At 45.5% G+C, this 19,615-nt stretch overlaps 2 protein-coding genes across 4 annotated transcripts in view; one reads left to right on the top strand and one right to left on the bottom strand.

Moving 5' to 3' along the window:
* Asah2 (N-acylsphingosine amidohydrolase 2) overlaps positions 1–19,615 on the top strand; it is a 120,155-nt gene that overhangs the window by 82,169 nt on the left and 18,371 nt on the right. For 2 of the 3 annotated variants that reach the window (XM_042262647.2, XM_076562209.1), the window contains exons 15-19: positions 1,594–1,688; positions 4,804–4,843; positions 5,544–5,639; positions 11,279–11,374; positions 19,056–19,202. In XM_042262647.2, coding sequence (XP_042118581.2) covers positions 1,594–1,688; positions 4,804–4,843; positions 5,544–5,639; positions 11,279–11,374; positions 19,056–19,202 — 474 coding nt within the window. Of the gene's footprint in view, positions 1–1,593; positions 1,689–4,803; positions 4,844–5,543; positions 5,640–11,278; positions 11,375–19,055; positions 19,203–19,615 lie in introns of those variants that run through there. The other variant, XM_042262660.2, reaches the window with a different exon arrangement.
* LOC143271212 (uncharacterized) lies at positions 12,517–15,942 on the bottom strand. The gene is made up of 4 exons (XM_076563419.1): positions 15,626–15,942; positions 15,286–15,397; positions 14,095–14,480; positions 12,517–13,749 (listed from the first exon to the last, which is right to left on the bottom strand). Exons 1-4 carry the CDS (start codon positions 15,940–15,942, stop codon positions 13,572–13,574), a joined length of 993 nt encoding a protein of 330 aa, XP_076419534.1. The 3' UTR covers positions 12,517–13,571.

Below are 19,615 nucleotides of genomic sequence, written 5' to 3'. Positions count from 1 at the left end.
GATCTTATTTAGATACTCTTATGTAATTTATTATTATTATTATTATTATTATTATTATTGCTACATGTTTACTATTATTGCATGTGTGTATGATATGTGTGTGGGAATGTTTGTCTGTGCACTTGGTTCTCTTTTCTGCACCTTCACATGGGTCCTGGGATCACACTCAGCCTTGTGTGGCCAGCACTTTACCTGCAGAGTCTTCCCAGTCAGCCACACCCCACAGAAATGTTTAACATTAAAATTTTGAATGCTAAATCCAACTCAAAAATTGCTACTATTAAATATACCAAGTTACCTAATTATTAAGGAAAATATGAGAGGATTGGAACATGGAAAAGGAAGTCTAGCACTTACGTTATTCAGGTTCCAGGGAGGCAAGCTAGGAAGAGTGCTTTGTAGAGGAAAGCATCTAGGTCATAGAGGGAAATGCTCATGTGTCAATTCTCTCATGTTAGGCAGCATTATTGATTTACTTGATTATTTATACATGTATTTATTTATTTTACTTTGTATGTATAGGTATGCATATATTGTGTGTGGAGACAGTGGTAACTTCAGATGTTATTCCTCTGGACTACACACCTTATATTTTGAGACAGGTCTCTCATTGGGACTGCGGCTCATCAATTAGGCTAGGCTGGCTGGCCAGCATGCCCCAGGAATCCTCCTGTCTCTTCTTTCCAGTGCTCAGATTATAAGCACATGCCACACCACATTGCCTGTTTTTCTAATGTGAGTGCTGCAGATCCAACTCAATTCCTGCTGCTTATTTGGTAACATTAGTTACAGTAAGTTTTTTTTTTGGTTGCTTTTTTGAGACAGGGTTTTTCTGTGTAGCCCTGACTGTCTGAGAATGCACTCCGTTGTCCAGGCTGGCCTCAAACTCAGAGATCCACCTGCCTCTGTCTCTCAAGTGCTGGGATTAAAGGTGTGAACCATCACTGCCCAGATAAAGCAATTTTCTTTTAACACTACTTCAGAACATAATTTTTTTTGCATTTGCAATGTTAAAAAGTCATCCCACTATTCATAGAAGCATGATTTTTGAAGTGTAAGTTTTTAAAAAGTAGGCTTTTCCAGTAGTACCCTATTAAAACCCTTAGGGTAAGAAAGAGAGGGGAGGAAGGGATGGAGAGATAGCTTTCACTAATCAGAATATGGAAAAGGACAGATGCTCTTGAAGGATGCTTGGAAGATAAAGCCAGACTTGCGAGTTCTAAACTTAAAGCCAACTAGGGTAAAAGTATAAATGATTGTATTAAATTGTTACAAATGGTATTGTATATCCATTGAGCAGACAGTCATTTACCTTGCACATAATGATGAGTCCACCAAAGCTCCTTCAAATGCTATTTCACCCTGAACTTACCAACGGAGCCTGAATTTGAGATTCATATGCTAGAGCCAGGACATAAACATGCACACGATGTGTTTAATGTCACATCATGGTCAGAAATGAATCCTGTGATGTGGTGAAAAAACAAAACCAGCTTCAAACATTGAAATTGTTTAATTAAGGAATTTATGTGATTGTTGACGATAGAAAGGGTAATTTATACCTAATGTAATTTTCTTGTTTTGGGGTCCTAGCTGACAAAACCTCATCCTTGGCACCCAGATATAGTTGATGTTCAGATTGTTACTCTTGGGTCACTGGCCATCGCTGCTATCCCTGGGGAGTTTACGTAAGTTCTTTATAAAAGGTTTCATAATAAAAAAAATATATATTTCTGTTGGGATTAATTCTTTTTAGAACCATTTATTTATCTGTTGTGTGTTTGTGGGAGGGGAATATAGGCCATGATGTACCTGTGGAAGTCAGAGGATAGGTTTGCATGAGTCAGTTCTCTCCCTTCACCATTTTAGTTCTGGAGACAGAAATCGGGTGACTGAGCTCAGTGGTAAGCACCTTTGCCTACTGAGGCATCTTGATGGCCCTGGGATTGATTCTTCGGGGAAGATAGTTCTCTGCTGATCTTTTGGTAGCCTGTTATACTGTGTTTGGCAACAGTGACAAATAATTTTTCCTCATTTGGTGGGGCCTCTGAAGATAAATATGTCTATGCTTACTTATTACCTGTGAAAAAGATGGGGAAAAATTCACAAACTTGGCATTCCAAAGGTAATATGTGCAGTGAAGTGTGTCAGCACAGAAACTTGAAATGAGAGTAAAGGACTTGAAAGCACCAGTTTAGATCTTGAGAAGACTGAAGAATGATGTAAGCCTGAGTCTTTTACAATCTTTCCTATCTCCATAAGGGGAAGTTTGTTGAACCAGTCCTTGAATTTTCTTTTTTCCTCTTTCAAGAATTCATTCAATTCTTACATCCTACACGACACATACTATCATTCCCCATCATTGCCATCATTCCCCACCATCATTGTCATCATTCCCCATCATTGCCATCATTCCCCATCATTGCCATCATTCCCCATCATTGCCATCATTCCCCATCATTGCCATCATTCCCCATCATTGCTATCATTCCCCATCATTGCCATCATTCCCCATCATTGCTATCATTCCCCATCATTGCCATCATTCCCCATCATTGCTATCATTCCCCATCATTGCCATCATTCCCCATCATCATTGCCATCATTCCCCATCATTGCCATCATTCCCCATCATTGCCATCATTCCCCATCATTGCCATCATTCCCCATCATTGCTATCATTCCCCATCATCATTGCCATCATTCCCCATCATTGCTATCATTCCCCATCATTGCCATCATTCCCCATCATCATTGCCACCATTCCCCATCATCATTGTCATCATTCCCCATCATCATTGCTATCATTCCCCATCATCATTGCCATCATTCCCCATCATCATTGCTATCATTCCCCATCATTTCCATCATTCCCCATCATCATTGCCATCATTCCCCACCATCATTGTCATCATTCCCCATCATTGCCATCATTCCCATTATTCCCCATCATCATTGCCATCATTCCCCATCATTGCCATTATTCCCCATCATCATTGCCATCATTCCCCATCATCATTGTTATCATTTCCCATCATTGCTATCATTCCCCATCATCATTGTCATCATTCCCCATCATTGCCATCATTCCCCATCATTGCCATCATTCCCCATCATTGCTATCATTCCCCATCATCGTTGCCATCATTCCCCATCATTGCTATCATTCCCCATCATTTCCATCATTCCCCATCATTGCCATCATTCCCCATCATTGCCATCATTCCCCATCATCATTGCCATCATTCCCCATCATTGCCATCATTCCCCATCATTGCCATCATTCCCCATCATCATTGCCATCATTCCCCATCATTGCTATCATTCCCCATCATTGCCATCATTCTCCATCATCATTGCCATCATTCCCCATCATTGCCATCATTCCCTCAGATTATTTTAGACCTCCATTTGGGTTCCTCCATTATTCCTCTGTAGTCCTTTCTCAATACAACAGTCAACCGCATTTAACCATGGTCCTCAACCTTCCTGATGCTGTGACCCTTTAATACAATTCCTCATGTTGTGGTGGCTCCCAACCATAAAATTATTTTCTTTCATATTTCATATTTACTCCATAACTGCTAATGCTATGAATCATAATGTAAATATTTTTGGAGACAGAGGTTTGCCAGGGTGGTTGTGATCCACGGGTTGAGAACCACTGCTTTAAAATGTGAATTCAACATGCCATTTCTCTGTTCAAAACCTCTCAATCCTTTCCCGTCTTATTCCAGGTATTCCCTCAATCATCCCAATTTCCTTCAAGTTCCCACACAGTCTCAGTAAGCTCCCTGGTGTGGTATCTTTTGACTTTCCCTCTATCTTGTCCTGCTTCAGCCACCCTGCATCATTGTCAAGGTTTTCTGTATAGACAGAACTACAAATACACTTGCTAGATCCACTAAGAATATTATGGATTCAGGGACTTTGAATTTATGGTTCTTTCTGTATGAAACACATTCTCTTCAGTTAGTTTCACGGCCAACTCTTTTAGTGTTTTTTAATCCTCTGCTCAAATCTCTAATAGAGATGCAAATTCTATTCACATTACATAAAATCATCTTTATCAACAATGACCAACCCTGTCAATCTCACATCAGCACCGGCGACAGCATCAGCACCAGCACTACCACCACGACTCCCACTGCTCCCTTTCACCCTTACTCTGCTTTATTAGTCTCTGCTTATCTTCATCTCACTTTCTCACTTATTTGGTGGTCACCTTCCATCCTGGGAGTGTAAGTTCCATTCCACTAAACCATTAGCATGTGAGAGTGGGCCTGGTAAGCGGCAGATATTCAAGAGTATATTGAAGGATTAAATATAGAAATGAAAGGGCAGCTTCTTTGTAGGTGGGGCCAGGCATCAGACTTTCGCTCTGCCCCAGCTCTTATTCATGTAGGATGCAACTAACCCATCATGTTGAACCCATGAATAGAAAATGATGTTGTCGTTTTTTGTGGCATCAGAGGTGGAGCCCTGGGCCTTGAACCTGTCAGGAAAGTACTCCATCATTGAGCTACACCCCAATCCTTGATGGTCTTCTTCACTCAGTGTTGTTCATTGATTTCATTTCCCTCTTTGGTCCAATTGTGTTTAGGCGTTGCTTTAAAGCTAGGCCAGTCAAGGGAAAAAGCTAAGCTTTTTTTTTTTTTTTTTTAACACTATTGACTCTCTACATATTTTACTGCTATGGGTGAACCAGGTTAAATTTTTTTGGCATTTACTAAAAGCATTTCTAAATAGTTCCCACACATCCAAATGGGAGGATGTTTACATAATTCTGTTCTCTTGCCTCAGAACTATGTCAGGACGAAGATTTCGAGAGGCAGTTAAAAAAGTAAGTTAAATATGAAATAAAATGCCTGCACATTTGTACTTGAAGAGGAAGAAATTCCCTATTGAATTAATCTTTCCTAAAATGACTGAAGTCTACTCTTCTTGAAAGTAGTGGTTAGAGATAAATATGAAATGTCAGTAAGGGAGTTATAAGCAGGTTAAAGTATTTTATTGTCATTTACATTTAAACAACTAAAAATTGATAATGCTTGTATGACATAAATGGTAAACTACATCTAGAGGTTGCTTAGAACCACATGAATGGTCTAAATAAAACCATCATATTAGGGGAATTTTGTTTTTTTCCCTGTATTTTCCTCGGTTTCAGGATGTATTGAGAATAGTTGTAAAATGATATATTAATAAATATCTTGTCTTGTTAGTTAGGTCTAATAACATCTGTTTGAATTATGTAATATAAACTCAATATAGTTTTGAGGTAATTACTTTTTTAATAATAAGACTCTATTATTGCTGATGTGATTATTAAGATTTTTTTCATAGAGCCATTGATTTGCCCAACTGTAATGGGGATTATGTCTAATTTCCAAAGTACTCTTTGACATGTCTACCTTTGGTGGTTTTGGTCATTGGGAAGATTTTTCTTAAGTGATGCAACTTCTGTTAACAACTCATAGCAATGTGCACCTTAAGTGGAGCTTAGACTTAAGAGGTATAAGTCTTTCCCTTTTCCCTCCTAGGAATTTGAATCTTATGGGATGAAGAATATGACCGTTGTTATTTCGGGTTTATGCAATGTTTACACACATTACATCACCACATATGAAGAATACCAGGTAAAGTCAAAAGTTCTCATGGCTTTTTCATTACACTTTCTTTCTGGACTTCTTCAGCCATGTTTCTGAGAGGTGACTTGGTTTTAGGTGGGAATTCTAAGGGAATAAGCCAAAAATTATATTTGGTTTGGCATTCATCACTTCCAAGTATATGTCAGCATAATTGTCTCATTGACTTCCACCTTCTCCTGAAACTTGTTTTGTCAGGGACACTTGTAATAAACCTGGGTTATGACACACAAATAACTACACATAATGCATTTGATGTCTTAAGCTTCTGTAGGACCGACCATCTTATTTATTGAGTACACTAGCTAAGTACTTTGCAAATGTAGCTGTACACAATCCTCACAGTACATCCTAAAGTAGCATATTACTCTATCTATGACATGACTCAAAACAAAACAAGCTAAGAAACAAAACCCAAAACTCTCAGAGTAGGAGTTGGTGACTACAATACTTCTTTTTTCTATATAGTTCTGAAAGTAGCCCAGGTACTTTTTAAAAAGCACAATAATTAGTTAAATATAATAATAGCCTAGAGTCCCACAATTAATGATTATGAATGGATCCTCTGGCATATCATGGCAGTCTACACAGGAGCATAGAGCCATCCCATAGCAAATATTTAGTGATATAAGAATTCTAATCTGTTCTGCTGCCCTCTGTTGATCTTGCTGAGGATTCTAGCTTCTAGAAATCTTATTTGTATTAGTCAGCTTCCCATCATTATAACTGTCTGAGACAAAGCTTATAAAGAGAAAGGGCTAATGTTGGCTTGCAGTTTTTAGAGGCTTCAGTCCATAACATTAGGATTATTGGTAATAATAATAGTATTATTGGATAAATAGTATTATTAGGTAAAAGTTCTTAATTGGGGTTAGAAACAGTTGAAAACTTTTTATTTTTTTGCTATTTAGTGTTCCCTTCAACAAATGACAGTAGTTTCATTATTCATTCTTTGTGTGTTTCTCATCTTGATCCCATTCATCTCTCCATTCCTTTGTATCTGCTCTCTACCCTTGCAACTTCCCCCCAAAAGTAAAATGAAATAAAATTTAAGAGAAAAGAAAAAAGAGAAAAAAAGAAAAATTTCATCCTGGAAGCTGCACTGTGTCACTTTGAGTCACATACTGTACCCTGTAATCCATGTATCTTTACTTTCAAGTGTTCATTGCAAAGAGTCATTAGTTTGGTTTGAGGACTCTGGTTTCTACCACACTATAGATGCTGGGCCCTCACCAAGACTCCTCTATGCTGTTATTGTCCTGTGCCATGGAGATCCTGTAGCTTTCGATCTGCAGGACCTGCTCCTTCATGTGCTCCAGCAGATCATAGATGAGGTGGATGTTGGGGTGGGCCAACTCAAAGCCCTGATTCTGGGCCTGGGTGATAGCTGGTTTGGTCAGCCTGCCAGTTCTTCCGCGTCCTCACCACCAGGGGGAGCTCTCAAGCATTGCTCTGACTATGCAGGGCATAGTTCACCCTATGCAGCCAGGAGCAAGGGTAAGGTCAGTTCTCCTGCTTTCATGCTCTCGGGGCTAGCTCACCCATACCTATACCACCAAGGCCAGCTCTACTGTTGTTGCCCAGGTGAGGGATGGGGGTCATTTTCCCGAGTGTTGCAGCTGGTGAGGAACAGGGACAGCTTTCCCACTTTTATGACCTCTGGGCCAGCTCTCCCAAATGCCACAGGTGTCAGGGGGGAGGAGGGGGCATCTTTCCCTCACCATCACCGCCACCTTGCAAGGAGCCAGCCTCCCATCCCCCTTACCAGCTGCAGGACTCAGGAAAGCAGGCCCCGCACCTTGCCTGGCTAGCATAGGGCTTAGTCTGCTGACTGGGGGGTAGGTGAGCTGACCCTGGGAATGTGAGTTTGGGAGATCTGGCCCCTGGTGATGTAAGTGTGGGTGAGCCGGCCCTGAGGGCGTGAAAGCAGGAGACGTGGCCCCACCCCTTGCTCCTTGTTGCATAGTGTGAACTAACGGGCAACACTCGAGAGCTCACCCTGGTGGTGAGGATGGAGGAAAGCCAGTGGGCTGACCAACCACTCAGCCACCCCAACCCCCCACTTTGTCACACAGTTCTTACAGATCCGGAAATATCTTTGATTCCTTTTCTTATGTGAAAATTACAGGAGCTACTAGGTCTACCTTCATCATATTATCTGATAGGGTAAAAAAGAAGTACATGTTATTATTTGGTAAAATTGGTTACTGTGAGCTGATAAAGGCATTCCAGTCTTATTTGTTTTTTAATTTTTTTTCTAATTTGTCTCAAGTATTTTGTTTTATGCACTCAGAACCATTATTCTAACATGTGTTCCACAATAAACTTCCAAAGAAGTCCATGGCTCAAGCAAAGTTGGGAATCCCTGCTAGTCTGTTTCCTTGTCTAGGATTATGTTTTTACAAAGTTTTCTCTTGACTCATTTCATTGACTTGTACCGTAGATATTTTAATAGACATTCTCCAGAGACACAATAATGAAAAGACGCTACTTCTTCCCTGATGTACCATTAGAGATAGAGGAGAAAGTAGATGAAGATGAGAACTAGGGGCTGAAGAGACAGCTCTGTAGTGGGGAGCACTTGAGGGTGGAGTACCCAGGTTTGGTTCCTAGCACCGACATGGATGCTCACAAGCACCATGTAACTCCAGTTCCAGGTGATCTAATGCCCTCTTTTACTGACTTCCTCAAGCTCTTACATGCATGTGGTGCACATGTGTGCATGCGCACACACACAGACACAGACACGGTGACCAATGAACTAACTAAATATTTAAAACAAAAGATGAAGACCAGCAGACATTTGTCTGAGTTATTGATAACACATTTGGGTCAGTCAAGCAAATAAAAAATTAGGAATGTCTTCTATATAGAGCAGGCACGTGCACAAAAGTCCAGAGAGTAGACATAGCCCATTAATTGGCTATAATTAACTGAGTCTGTAGAGTGTGATGGTGGTGATGGTGAGGTGAGGGCTAGAGTAGGAGGCAGGTGAGTAGAGGGAAGAGTTCTTTGTGCAGTATAGTGGAGTGTTCACTTTGTAAAGAAGGCTTTGGAGGGAGTTTGCTGTGGGACGGTCTGTATGTCAAATTGCTCTGATTGGTCAATAAATAAAACACTGGTTGGCCAGTGGCCAGGCAGGAAGTAGGTGGGACAAGGAGAGAGGAGAATTCTGGGAAGCGGAAGGCTGAGGCGGAGAGACACTGCAGTCACCGCCATGACCAGCAGCATGTGAAGACGCCGGTAAGCCACCAGCCACGTGGCAAGGCATAGATTTATGGAAATGGATTAATTTAAGCTATAAGCACAGTTAGCAAGAAGCCTGCCACGACCATACAGTTTGTAAGCGATATAAGTCTCTGTGTTTACTTGGTTGGGTCTGAGCGGCTGTGGGACTGGCGGGTGACAGAGATTTGTCCTGACTGTGGGCAAGGCGGAAAACTCTAGCTACAAATGGCGCCCAACGTGTTGGCAAGAGTTTCTACCTAAAACCTGAGAAAAGATTCTAAAACGGAGCTTAAAACAGCTTCCTAATTGTCTCTCTCAAATGAGTAGCAGCTGCCGGTTTGAGTTCCTGGCGGGTTCCTGGCGTGTGTGCTCGATCTGCAGTATGGCGGGAATGAGGCCTCTGCAAGTGGCACATTAAGCTGCATGGTGGATTTAGCCTTTGCTAGTACAAAAAAAGAGGTTTCTGGGCTACACGCTGCTTGGATAAAAGCATAGACCCACTATTTCCGAGAGTTGATGGCTCCCAGAGCTGGCGGAAAACGTACCACCGCCATGTTGGGAAGCTGAAGTGGGCGGAGCCAGCAGCCACAGCGCTGTTTCAGGCTTAAAAGGCTGCAGTTTAAAGCAATAGGCTCAAGGTAATATAAAACATAAGCCACATAAAGATGGCTACCACACAGAGAATCTGGATTATGTTCTCTTTGATATTCGTAACTGAAGAAAAACATTTGATTGCAAAAGCTGTTGAGTTATGCCAAAATGTGTATTTTAAAGGTACCTTAACTTCAAAATTTGGATGTAAGGATATGTTGCTTTGGAAAGGAGGCTCTGCTTTTGTTTCCACAGAAAGCCAGAGGCTATGGATTTGTTCCAGATTAAGATACATCAGGTTTGACCAGCCAAGACCACCTGAAAGGTCTCCAATGATACCATGGCCCAGATGATCCAACATCCAGAATCGTTTCAAGGCAACTGGCTCAGACGATACGGTCTCACGGACTACTCCATGATCCTAAAATTTTCTTTGTGTCCCCATAAGATACAGCGCCCCCCTCCAGCAGGAAGTAGTAAGAGAAGCTACGCCCAAATTCCCAAATATACCAAGCTGACTTTGGAGATGCATAAAAGTTAAAACCTTCCTTTTAAAAAAAAGAAAGGGGAAGTGCTGTGGGACGGTCTGTATGTCAAATTGCTCTGATTGGTCAATAAATAAAACACTGGTTGGCCAGTGGCCAGGCAGGAAGTAGGTGGGACAAGGAGAGAGGAGAATTCTGGGAAGCGGAAGGCTGAGGCGGAGAGACACTGCAGTCACCGCCATGACCAGCAGCATGTGAAGACGCCGGTAAGCCACCAGCCACGTGGCAAGGCATAGATTTATGGAAATGGATTAATTTAAGCTATAAGCACAGTTAGCAAGAAGCCTGCCACGACCATACAGTTTGTAAGCGATATAAGTCTCTGTGTTTACTTGGTTGGGTCTGAGCGGCTGTGGGACTGGCGGGTGACAGAGATTTGTCCTGACTGTGGGCAAGGCGGAAAACTCTAGCTACAGGAGTTCTTTGATTCATCCTGTGATACCCTTAGGAATGTCGTTGGGATGGCAGGGTGGGCATATGTGGAGACAGAATAGATTACACCCTAGAGTTAAGGTCTGGGTGACAGATGAAGGTTTGCAGAGAGGTAGGGCTGGGTGGAAAGGAAGACAGAACACCTTGAGAAAGTTTTAAGCAGGTTTTAAGTCACAATCTGCTGAATGTGGGACGAGGGAGGGAAAGGGGGTCTAAGATGACTGCCGACTGATCGCCATAGATACTGGAAGGGTGGCACACAGAATAGTTCGGGAAAAGCTGCTGTTTCCAGGGTAATGAGGACCCTGTGCAATGATGGCCCTGAGGTTCCTATATGGTCACCCAAGTCGGGGAGCTCATAACGAGATGCTGAGATGCATTTGGCTCTATTTCATAGCTCTGTGGTGAGGTAGAAGTCCTTCCACAGAGGAGATGATTAGCAGCCAACTTATCTGGGAGTTATTAAATATGATCCTTTCTACTCTCATTTCCTTTCCTGATGTTCAGCCTGGGGAGATCACTAATATTGCAAGAACTTGCAATAGACGCGGGCATGAGAGGTAGGAGCCTGTAACATCTTTCAGAGTAAAAGAAATGATGGCTTAAATGGCATAAGCAGGAAGAACCCACCGCCTTTAGAAGGATCACACTCAGCCATTCACTTTGGCTGGTTAGTGGGAAATGCTCACATTCTGTTTTCACAAAAAACTCTGAGTATTTGCTGGTATTAAATTATGTGAGTGGTCCGGACATCACTTTGCTGAAAATGCTATGCTTCTATGAATGGATTGATGTATACAAAACTGTCTGTACCTCTTCTCACTTTTCCTGCAGGCTCAGAGGTATGAGGCAGCATCTACAATTTATGGACCACACACTCTGTCTGCATACATCCAGCTCTTCAGAGACCTTGCTAAGGCAATTGCTACGGTAATCAAATTGCGTGCGCACGCGCGCGTGCGTGCGTGCGTGTGTGTGTGTGTGTGTGTGTGTGTGTGTGTGTGTGTGTGTTTGTCTTCAGGAGAAAGAGGCACAGAATCAAGAAAGCTTAGATACATGTTATTTAACAAATTTTATATTATATGCAGTTTTCCTTAGGAAAGAAAACTGCAACACTTGGTATCACTAAGAAAATAATTCAAAGTTTACTGACAGCAAAACTCAAGTTTAATTACTACCATTTAGTGGTGGCAGTCTTTCATATCTATCTATCTATCTATCTATCTATCTATCTATCTATCTATCTATCTATCTATCTATCTATCATCTATCTATCTATCATCTATCTATCTATCTTATATAAATATGAAAATATCCTTTGAAATATGGAGATATTATTTTCTCCATGTTTTTAGATGGTAAACATTTCTGGAAGGTAGTAAGTGGCCATCTGTACTAGAATTACAGTCAGCACTCACTTTCCAGATTCTCTCCTGCCATTCAGAGAGTTGAATGACCACACAGTTACAGAATGTTTGAGATGCTCATTTTCTTCATTATAACATCTCTGAAATTGAGATACATCTTCCAATCAGAGGAATCTTACCCTTATAACGAGTTGCATTTTAAATTTCTTGGTGGTTCAAAGTAGTATAAATTCTTGTGATGAATGGAGGCTTAGGTTTGTTGAGCTCTAGTATTTCCTTGGCAAGTACATGTGTGTTTGTGAAATGTGTACACTTGATATAAAGTTCCTTAGCATGGAAAAGTCCCTCTAGGATACACTTATTTATAAAGCTGCAGTTGTGGTACAGATAATTAGTTGACAAGTGAAACAAAAACCTTAAAGTAATAAACAGATCTGTATATAATACATGTAAGCTTTATAGTTGTAAGTATATTACTTGTCCCATACTAGCCTTATAATAAATAGTAAGAGCTGTGAAATTGAGGCATAGTAAGTAGAATAAACCCTTTAAAGAAAGAGTGTGAATATACTGGATTGAAACAGATGAAACCTACATGCTGTAGACCAACAATGATAATTTCATACACCTCTTCCTGAAAGACCCCCGGCTGAGATCTTCCTCCGGGAGAGACCCCAAACCCAAGGAACACACCGAAACCACAGATCAGATGCAAAAGCAAGAGGGTTTATTTAGACCAGGTACCTGGGCGAAGTCTCTTGGAGGACTTGCGCGCCTTCCTAGGGCAAGGGGGGACTTTTTATGGGATCCCAGGGGCAGAGGCGCGGTTACAGAAGCGAGAAGCATAGTTACAGGGTCCCTATTGGTTGTTTCAAAGAAGGCCAGGGTGAACTTGGGGTCGTATGTGTGTGGCTGATTTGGCCTTGTCCAGGCCAGCTGCTTATTCCTCAAGGCCAGGGGGCCAGCCATAAAATATCCTGATTCGACTCAACTGTCTTTCTCCCAAGGCCGCCGACCACAGTTATCTCTCTCAAGGCTGAATGGCTGGCCATAGCTATCTCTGTCAAGGCCGGGTGGCTGGCTATGGCTGTGAACTCCTGTTTTTCTGATTCCTTTAGAATGGCGTTTCTTAGGCTAAGTTACAGGGGGGGTGTGCGCATTTTATTGGCCCAAAGCCCCATGTCCTCATAATGGAGCGGGGGTCTTTCATTCCCCCATTTTCTTTTGTACCAAATGAAATCTTTCATTTTAGGATGGAGAATAAGGGGTTAGCTCTATCTCTGACTGTCTGAGCCTCTGATATTGCTTGGTTAGGATCAAAGCCTGGGCAACAGAAACCTTATCCTTGATGAATTGCACCAATCTGTTGAGGATGTATGACCCAAACAATAAAATGAGCAGGAGGATGATTAGGGGGCCCATAATGGTGGAGACAAGGGTTGTAAACCATGGTGACCTTTGGAACTATTTTTTAAATCATTTCTGTTGAGCATGGCTACTTGGAGCTGTCTGAATTGGCTGGTCTCTATAAGGGCTGTAGTCCTGTATCTACCCCAGCAGCTATTTCGCTCATGGTAATTTTTCCCAGTAACAGGGCCAGCGTCAGGGAAACAGGCTCTCTGGTGATGTCCCTCCTAATGTCAGGAGGACTATTAGGGGGATCAAGGGGACCCCCGGGTGAGTCTTATCTTTAGTGGGTTTGGAGAGCGTTGAACTAGATGTCTCGGTGCCCTCAGCTTTGTCGGGTTCCTTGGCAGCCTTTACATGCGACGTGTGGACCCAAGCCGCTGTCCCGTCAACCTCGGCTCTAGGTTCCTAGATTGATGGCGTCGGACCCAGACAGAGTCCCCAATCTTGAATGGGTGAGGCACCACCGGGCGGTTCAGTTGCTCCCGGCAGGCAGGGGTTTTTACACCGTCTTTTGCATCAGTTGGAGGGCTAGTGGCAAAAGAGGAGATATCAGAGTAAAGGAAATTTACAATTGGTGGGGGAGCCCCATATATGATCTTAAACGGGGTTAGGCCATGAGGCCCAGGAGTGTTCCGGGCTCGGTAAAGGGCTAGGGGGAGTAGGAGCACCCAATCTCTAGTGCCAGTTGCAAGCGTTAATTTGGTTAAAGTCTCTTTAATGGTTTTATTTGTACGTTCTATCTGTCCTGAGCTCTGGGGGCTGTATGCATAATGAAGTTTCCAATCGATCCCCAGTAGCCTGGCCACCTCCTGACTTACCTGAGAGACGAAGGCGGGCCCATTGTCTGACCCCAATATCTGGGGTATTTCATACCTGGGAAAGATGTCATCTAGGAGTTTCTTGGTTACCACGTTAGCGGTCTTTTTCTTGGTAGGCAAGGCCTCTGTCCATCTATGATGTAAGCTTGTTGCTCGGGGCTCCATTTTGCCCCCATTTTCTTTTGTTAGTTCCTGGTCCTCCGGGCTTCCGCCATCCAGAGGGCCTGGGTCAGCACGATCAGCTCTGCCTTTTGGGCCGATGTTCCAGGTGGCAGTGGTGAGGTCCAAACTATCTCCGATTCGGTGGTGACGGCTGCTCCGGCCCTCCGTTCTCCTTCTTGGAGGAAGCTGCTCCCATCCGTGTACCAGGCAGCAGGGTTGTGGGGTTGAGGGAGACAACTGGTCTGCACACCACTCGATCTGGGGGCTGCTGGACCAGAGCTTTCACCGCATGGGAGGATAACATAGTTAATGGCTGTCCCAAAGTCAGTTTCCCTGCATCCTTGAGCAAAACAGCAATGGCGGCTTCCCCGCGCAGACAGGGGGGCATCCTGCAGCTACCGGGCTTTTATGGCCCCAGTCTCTGTACCAACATTTTTTTTTGCAAAGCCTGAGTTCTCATCCACGAACAGTTTAAAAGGCTAGGACTTGTAGGGGGGTCCCTTTGGGTCCTGTCCAGATGCCAGCTGAACCTTTTTTTCGGTGGTCCTTCGATACTTCCTGTTACCTGTGGCCCCCTGGACCAAAGCTGTGCGGTCACTGAGAGAGCCTCCGGTATGGGTCAGGACTGAATGTTGAGCCCCGGTGTCCACTAGGAAGGTCACTGGCTGCCCCCTAATCTTGAGAGTTATCCTAGGTCGGGGGGGGGGGGGCTCCTGGCCTTGACCTCCCCAATCCTCTAGATTGAGGACCCTTGGCTTAGGTCTCTGAGACCCTTGAGGCTTTTTTTTTTTGATCAGTCACGAGCCCAATGTCCTCTCTGTTTACAGTAAGCACACTGGTCTTTGTCAAGCAGTGTTCTTTTTTGATCTCTTGTCCTAACTTCCTCTTTGACCTGTCCCTGAGACATTACAGTGGCCAGGACTTTTTTTTGTTTGTTTTTCCTCTCCCTCCGTGTCTCTTTAAGTCTTTTTAAAAACGCTGTCGGCGTCTCTTTCTGGTAACCTGAGCCGAATCGGTAGGGGGTCTAGAGCCCCTTGGAGACCCACTAAGAGCAACTGGCGATAGAGACGTAGGTGCTCCCTACCTTTGCTGGTTTGTCCCGCCTTCCTCGTAGGCGACCGGCAATTGGGGAGGAAGCAGGAACTTTATCCTCCGCTGTTTGGGGGCCGTTGCAGGAGCCGCCGGTCCCTCCGGCGCTGTCGGGGGGGGGGGGGGGCTGTAACACTCGGGGCGGGGTGACTCGGCGCCCACGGGTGACACCGCCCCCGAGCCATCTTTCCCATACCTGGCCCTTTTAGCCGTCCCGGTCGCGCGGCGCTGTTAAGGTGGAAGTGTGCTCGGCGCAGGTCGCCGGCCAGGGGGCGGTCCCTCGCCGACCCCATCCCCGGCCCCGCCTGCGTGCCCCCGCCACATCCCGTGTCCGCCTGCGCCGCCGCTGCCGACTGCGCCGCTCGGCCGCCCGCCGCGCTACCCACCGCCCCTCCGAGTGAGCGGCTGCGGGGCGCTGTCGGGACGGAGGTCGCCGCCGCCGCTGCCGCAGCAGCCGCCGCCGCCGGGCACCGGGGCCGCGAACCGGGTCGCCCGAGCGCCGTCCGCCCCGCTGCCGCTGCCGCAGGCTCCCCGCCGCGCGGGTCCCGGCCTGCCGCGCCGGGGGCCGCCGCGCGCCGCCGTAGGGCTGGTCCGAGCCCGAGTAGGCGCGGGTGCGGCCGTTGGCGGCGGGGCCGCTCTGCTTGGCGCCCATGTCCGCGCCGCCCCGGGCTGCGAGCGAGCGAGCAAGCAAGCGAGGCGGGCTGGACGCAGCTCGCGGCTGGCGCTCAGGTGGCCGTGCGGACACGGTCGCTGCCGTTCGCTGCCGCGCTCCGCGGCCGCTGGTCGCCGGCCCCGCCCCTGGCCCCGCCTGCGCCGCCGCGGGCCTTCGCGATCAGATTCCCCTGGTCAGCACCAGTTCTAAGTCGGCTGTTAGGCGCCGGCCGAGATGAAGCGCCGCGCGGAAAACCGCGGCCCGGCGGGGCGGACTCCTCCACCCGCGCGGACAGCCGGGGAGAGCGGGAAGCGAGGAGAGCCCCTCCCAGCGCCGCCTCGGATCCCCGCCACCACCGCCACCGCCGCCGCAGCCGCTGACGGCCTGCAGGGACTGGGCAGGGGGCGTCCCGGCGCCCTAGCTTCCCGGCGGCCCCGCCTGCGCACCCGCCTGCGCCGCCCGCCTGCGCGTTCCCATATCCCACGCTCGCCTGTGCACCCGCCTGCGCGTTCTCTTCTCCCGCACCCGCCTGCAAGCCTGCCCGCGCGCCCGCCTGCGCGCCGGAGCAGCGGCCCGCGGGGAGAGGAAAAGACTTGCTGGTGTGGGGTTAGGGAGGAACAGGGAGTGGGAGGGATCCGCCGATCTGGCTTCCTATGACTGTTTCTAGGAGGAGAACGGTTAAACAGAAAACAAAAAACGACAGACCAATACAAATAAGACTAACATTCGCTGCGCGGCTTCGGTTCCAAACCGAAAGCAAAACCAGAAAAACCGTGCCCCCAGAGGGGTCTTTAAACCGTGCCCCCAGAGGGGTCTTCAGATCGTGCCACAGAGGGCACTTCAGATGAACCGTGGAACGTCTTCCAGGTTCCCAGATTCCCCTGGAACGTCTTCCAGGGTTCAGTGGCGAAGTCCAGGCCCGTCGGCCCCCTCTTTCAGATCCACTGACACAGACAGATTATCAGGCGCAGGCGCGGAGACAAACAAACAACATTCAACATTCAGACAAACAGACAACACTCAGACTGGACAGGGATGACATAAACCAAGGCCGGCCGGCTTACCTCCTGATGGTGGGTCGGTGGTCCCAGGGAGGGGTCTCAATCCCCGTACGGGCCACCAAATGAAAGACCCCCGGCTGAGATCTTCCTCCGGGAGAGACCCCAAACCCAAGGAACACACCGAAACCACAGATCAGATGCAAAAGCAAGAGGGTTTATTTAGACCAGGTACCTGGGGCGAAGTCTCTTGGAGGACTTGCGCGCCTTCCTAGGGCAAGGGGGGACTTTTTATGGGATCCCAGGGGCAGAGGCACGGTTACAGAAGCGAGAAGCATAGTTACAGGGTCCCTATTGGTTGTTTCAAAGAAGGCCAGGGTGAACTTGGGGTCGTATGTGTGTGGCTGATTTGGCCTTGTCCAGGCCAGCTGCTTATTCCTCAAGGCCAGGGGGCCAGCCATAAAATATCCTGATTCGACTCAACTGTCTTTCTCCCAAGGCCGCCGACCACAGTTATCTCTCTCAAGGCTGAATGGCTGGCCATAGCTATCTCTGTCAAGGCCGGGTGGCTGGCTATGGCTGTGAACTCCTGTTTTTCTGATTCCTTTAGAATGGCGTTTCTTAGGCTAAGTTACAAGGGGGGGGGGCGCATTTTATTGGCCCAAAGCCCCATGTCCTCATAATGGAGCGGGGGTCTTTCATTCCCTGAGCTGCCTATTGTATTTGAAATTTTAATGCAGTCTGGGGACTTGAACATACTTTGCTTACTCATTTTTCTTTTTTTAAATCATAGTGTCCCTCTGTGTTTTAGACTTAGTCCTTTGTTCATTTAGTGAACACTTGGTTCTTGGTCTACATTATGGTCACTTGTTTTAAGACTGACGACGTGATCTTGAAAACCAACTGAATATATTTAATCCTGTCTTCTTGTTTGCAGAGTAAGAGTGATAATACATCCCCCCACACCATGTGCTGCTATAAAAACCTAATAATACAATGTAAGGGCTAAAGAACATTAAATATACATCAAGGGCTATTGAACAATGAGATAATTATTTTTGATGCTTCCATTAAAGTTGGTGAATCTTGTGGAAAAATGTTATAATTGGTCAGGATACAGACTAATCTTAAATTTTAAATAAAGATATATTTATTATATCATTTAGCACAGATTTGGGACCAGGAAAGAATCTTAGTGGTGACTTGGGCAAAAGATTACCCACAGTTTGAACCAAGCATATTGGTACTTGCCTGTAATCCTGGCACTCAGGCTACTAGGGTAGATGAATCATGAGTTCAGGACAGCCTGGGCTATGGAGCAAGTTCTAGGTAAGCCCAAGTTGCATTGATAAGACCACTTAAAAAAACACTACCAACTAACCTACCAAACAACCAAACAAACAATCAATCAACCAAAGTAACATCTTAGAAGCAGAGATATAGCTCATGCTTGCAAGCATGATGATCTAAGGTCGATCTTCAGCACCTGAACAGAAAAGCTGGGTACTATACTGTGTGCTTATAATCCCAGTACTGGGCAGATAGAGACAGGATGATCCCCTAGGCTTGCTTACAAGCTATTTAGCTAAATCAATGAGAGACACTTGTCACAATAATCGAGGTAGGTGGTACCTGAATAGGAATGATTTTTGGTGTTGACCTCTGACATACATGCACATACATGCCAGAACATATATAGACACATTTATGAGACTCAATACTGAAAATTTTAAGCATAATTGCAGTATCCTTCATGAAGTTATAATGTGTGGTACATACCTACCCTGAGCCACACAGTGAAAACAATGGCTGCCTAGAATCTAACTTTTATAGTATGCTTCTGTGTTTGCTTTCTGATCTCTGAATTATACCAGCCAGGCAAGCAAAGAAATTGCCTTCAACAAAAACTTTTAACAAAAAACTAACCAACGGTTAGTCTCTCATTTTAGCAAGGGTGCTTCACATTTGGCTAAATATTGTTAGCTTTTTGGAGTGCCTGTATGTAGATGTGTGTGAACCTCTTTTAATGAGGACATTTCTTAGGATATGAATGGGAGTAGGGAATCTCACTTAATGTCCATTGTGCATTTCTTTAACAAATGCTCTCTGTTTCAGGACACAGTAGCCAACATGAGCAGCGGCCCGGAGCCTCCATTCTTCACAAACCTGATAGCTACGCTTATCCCTAATATTGCGGATAGACCACCAATAGGCAGACATTTTGGGGAAGTCCTGCAGCCAGCAAAACCTGAATACAGAGTGGTAAGACTCACAGGAACGTTCCCAAGTGTTTAGGAATTTGCTTCTGGAGATGAAAGGAAAGATGTCGCTTGACATCACCACCTGCCTCTAGTGGTACCACATTGTTGCTTCAGCAATGATGATGTTGACAGTACCACAGGCTAGCTTTAGCAATGGTGATGTTGACATTTATTTCCATCTCTACAGAGGTTCTGCAAAAGCAAGGGGAATGGGAAACACTGGTTTCCCGCCCTCCCCCCGGGGCAGTTAACTACAGAAAAAACTGAATTTCTAAAATGCAAATTATTAAATAGATGGTCAAAGAACTGTGCACAGGAGTTGGGCCAGGTTGTCCTTTAGATCAAGGGATGGAAAAGTGCACAGACCTGAACCAGGATCTGCAACAGTACATTTTATGTTGATTTTGTGCTCTG

The sequence above is a fragment of the Peromyscus maniculatus genome, chromosome 1 (genome assembly GCF_049852395.1).
Source record: "Peromyscus maniculatus bairdii isolate BWxNUB_F1_BW_parent chromosome 1, HU_Pman_BW_mat_3.1, whole genome shotgun sequence".
NCBI classification, from domain to species: domain Eukaryota; kingdom Metazoa; phylum Chordata; class Mammalia; order Rodentia; family Cricetidae; genus Peromyscus; species Peromyscus maniculatus.
The sequence above is the reverse complement of the archived record's forward strand: the minus strand, read 5'-3'. Positions and strand labels throughout refer to the sequence as shown.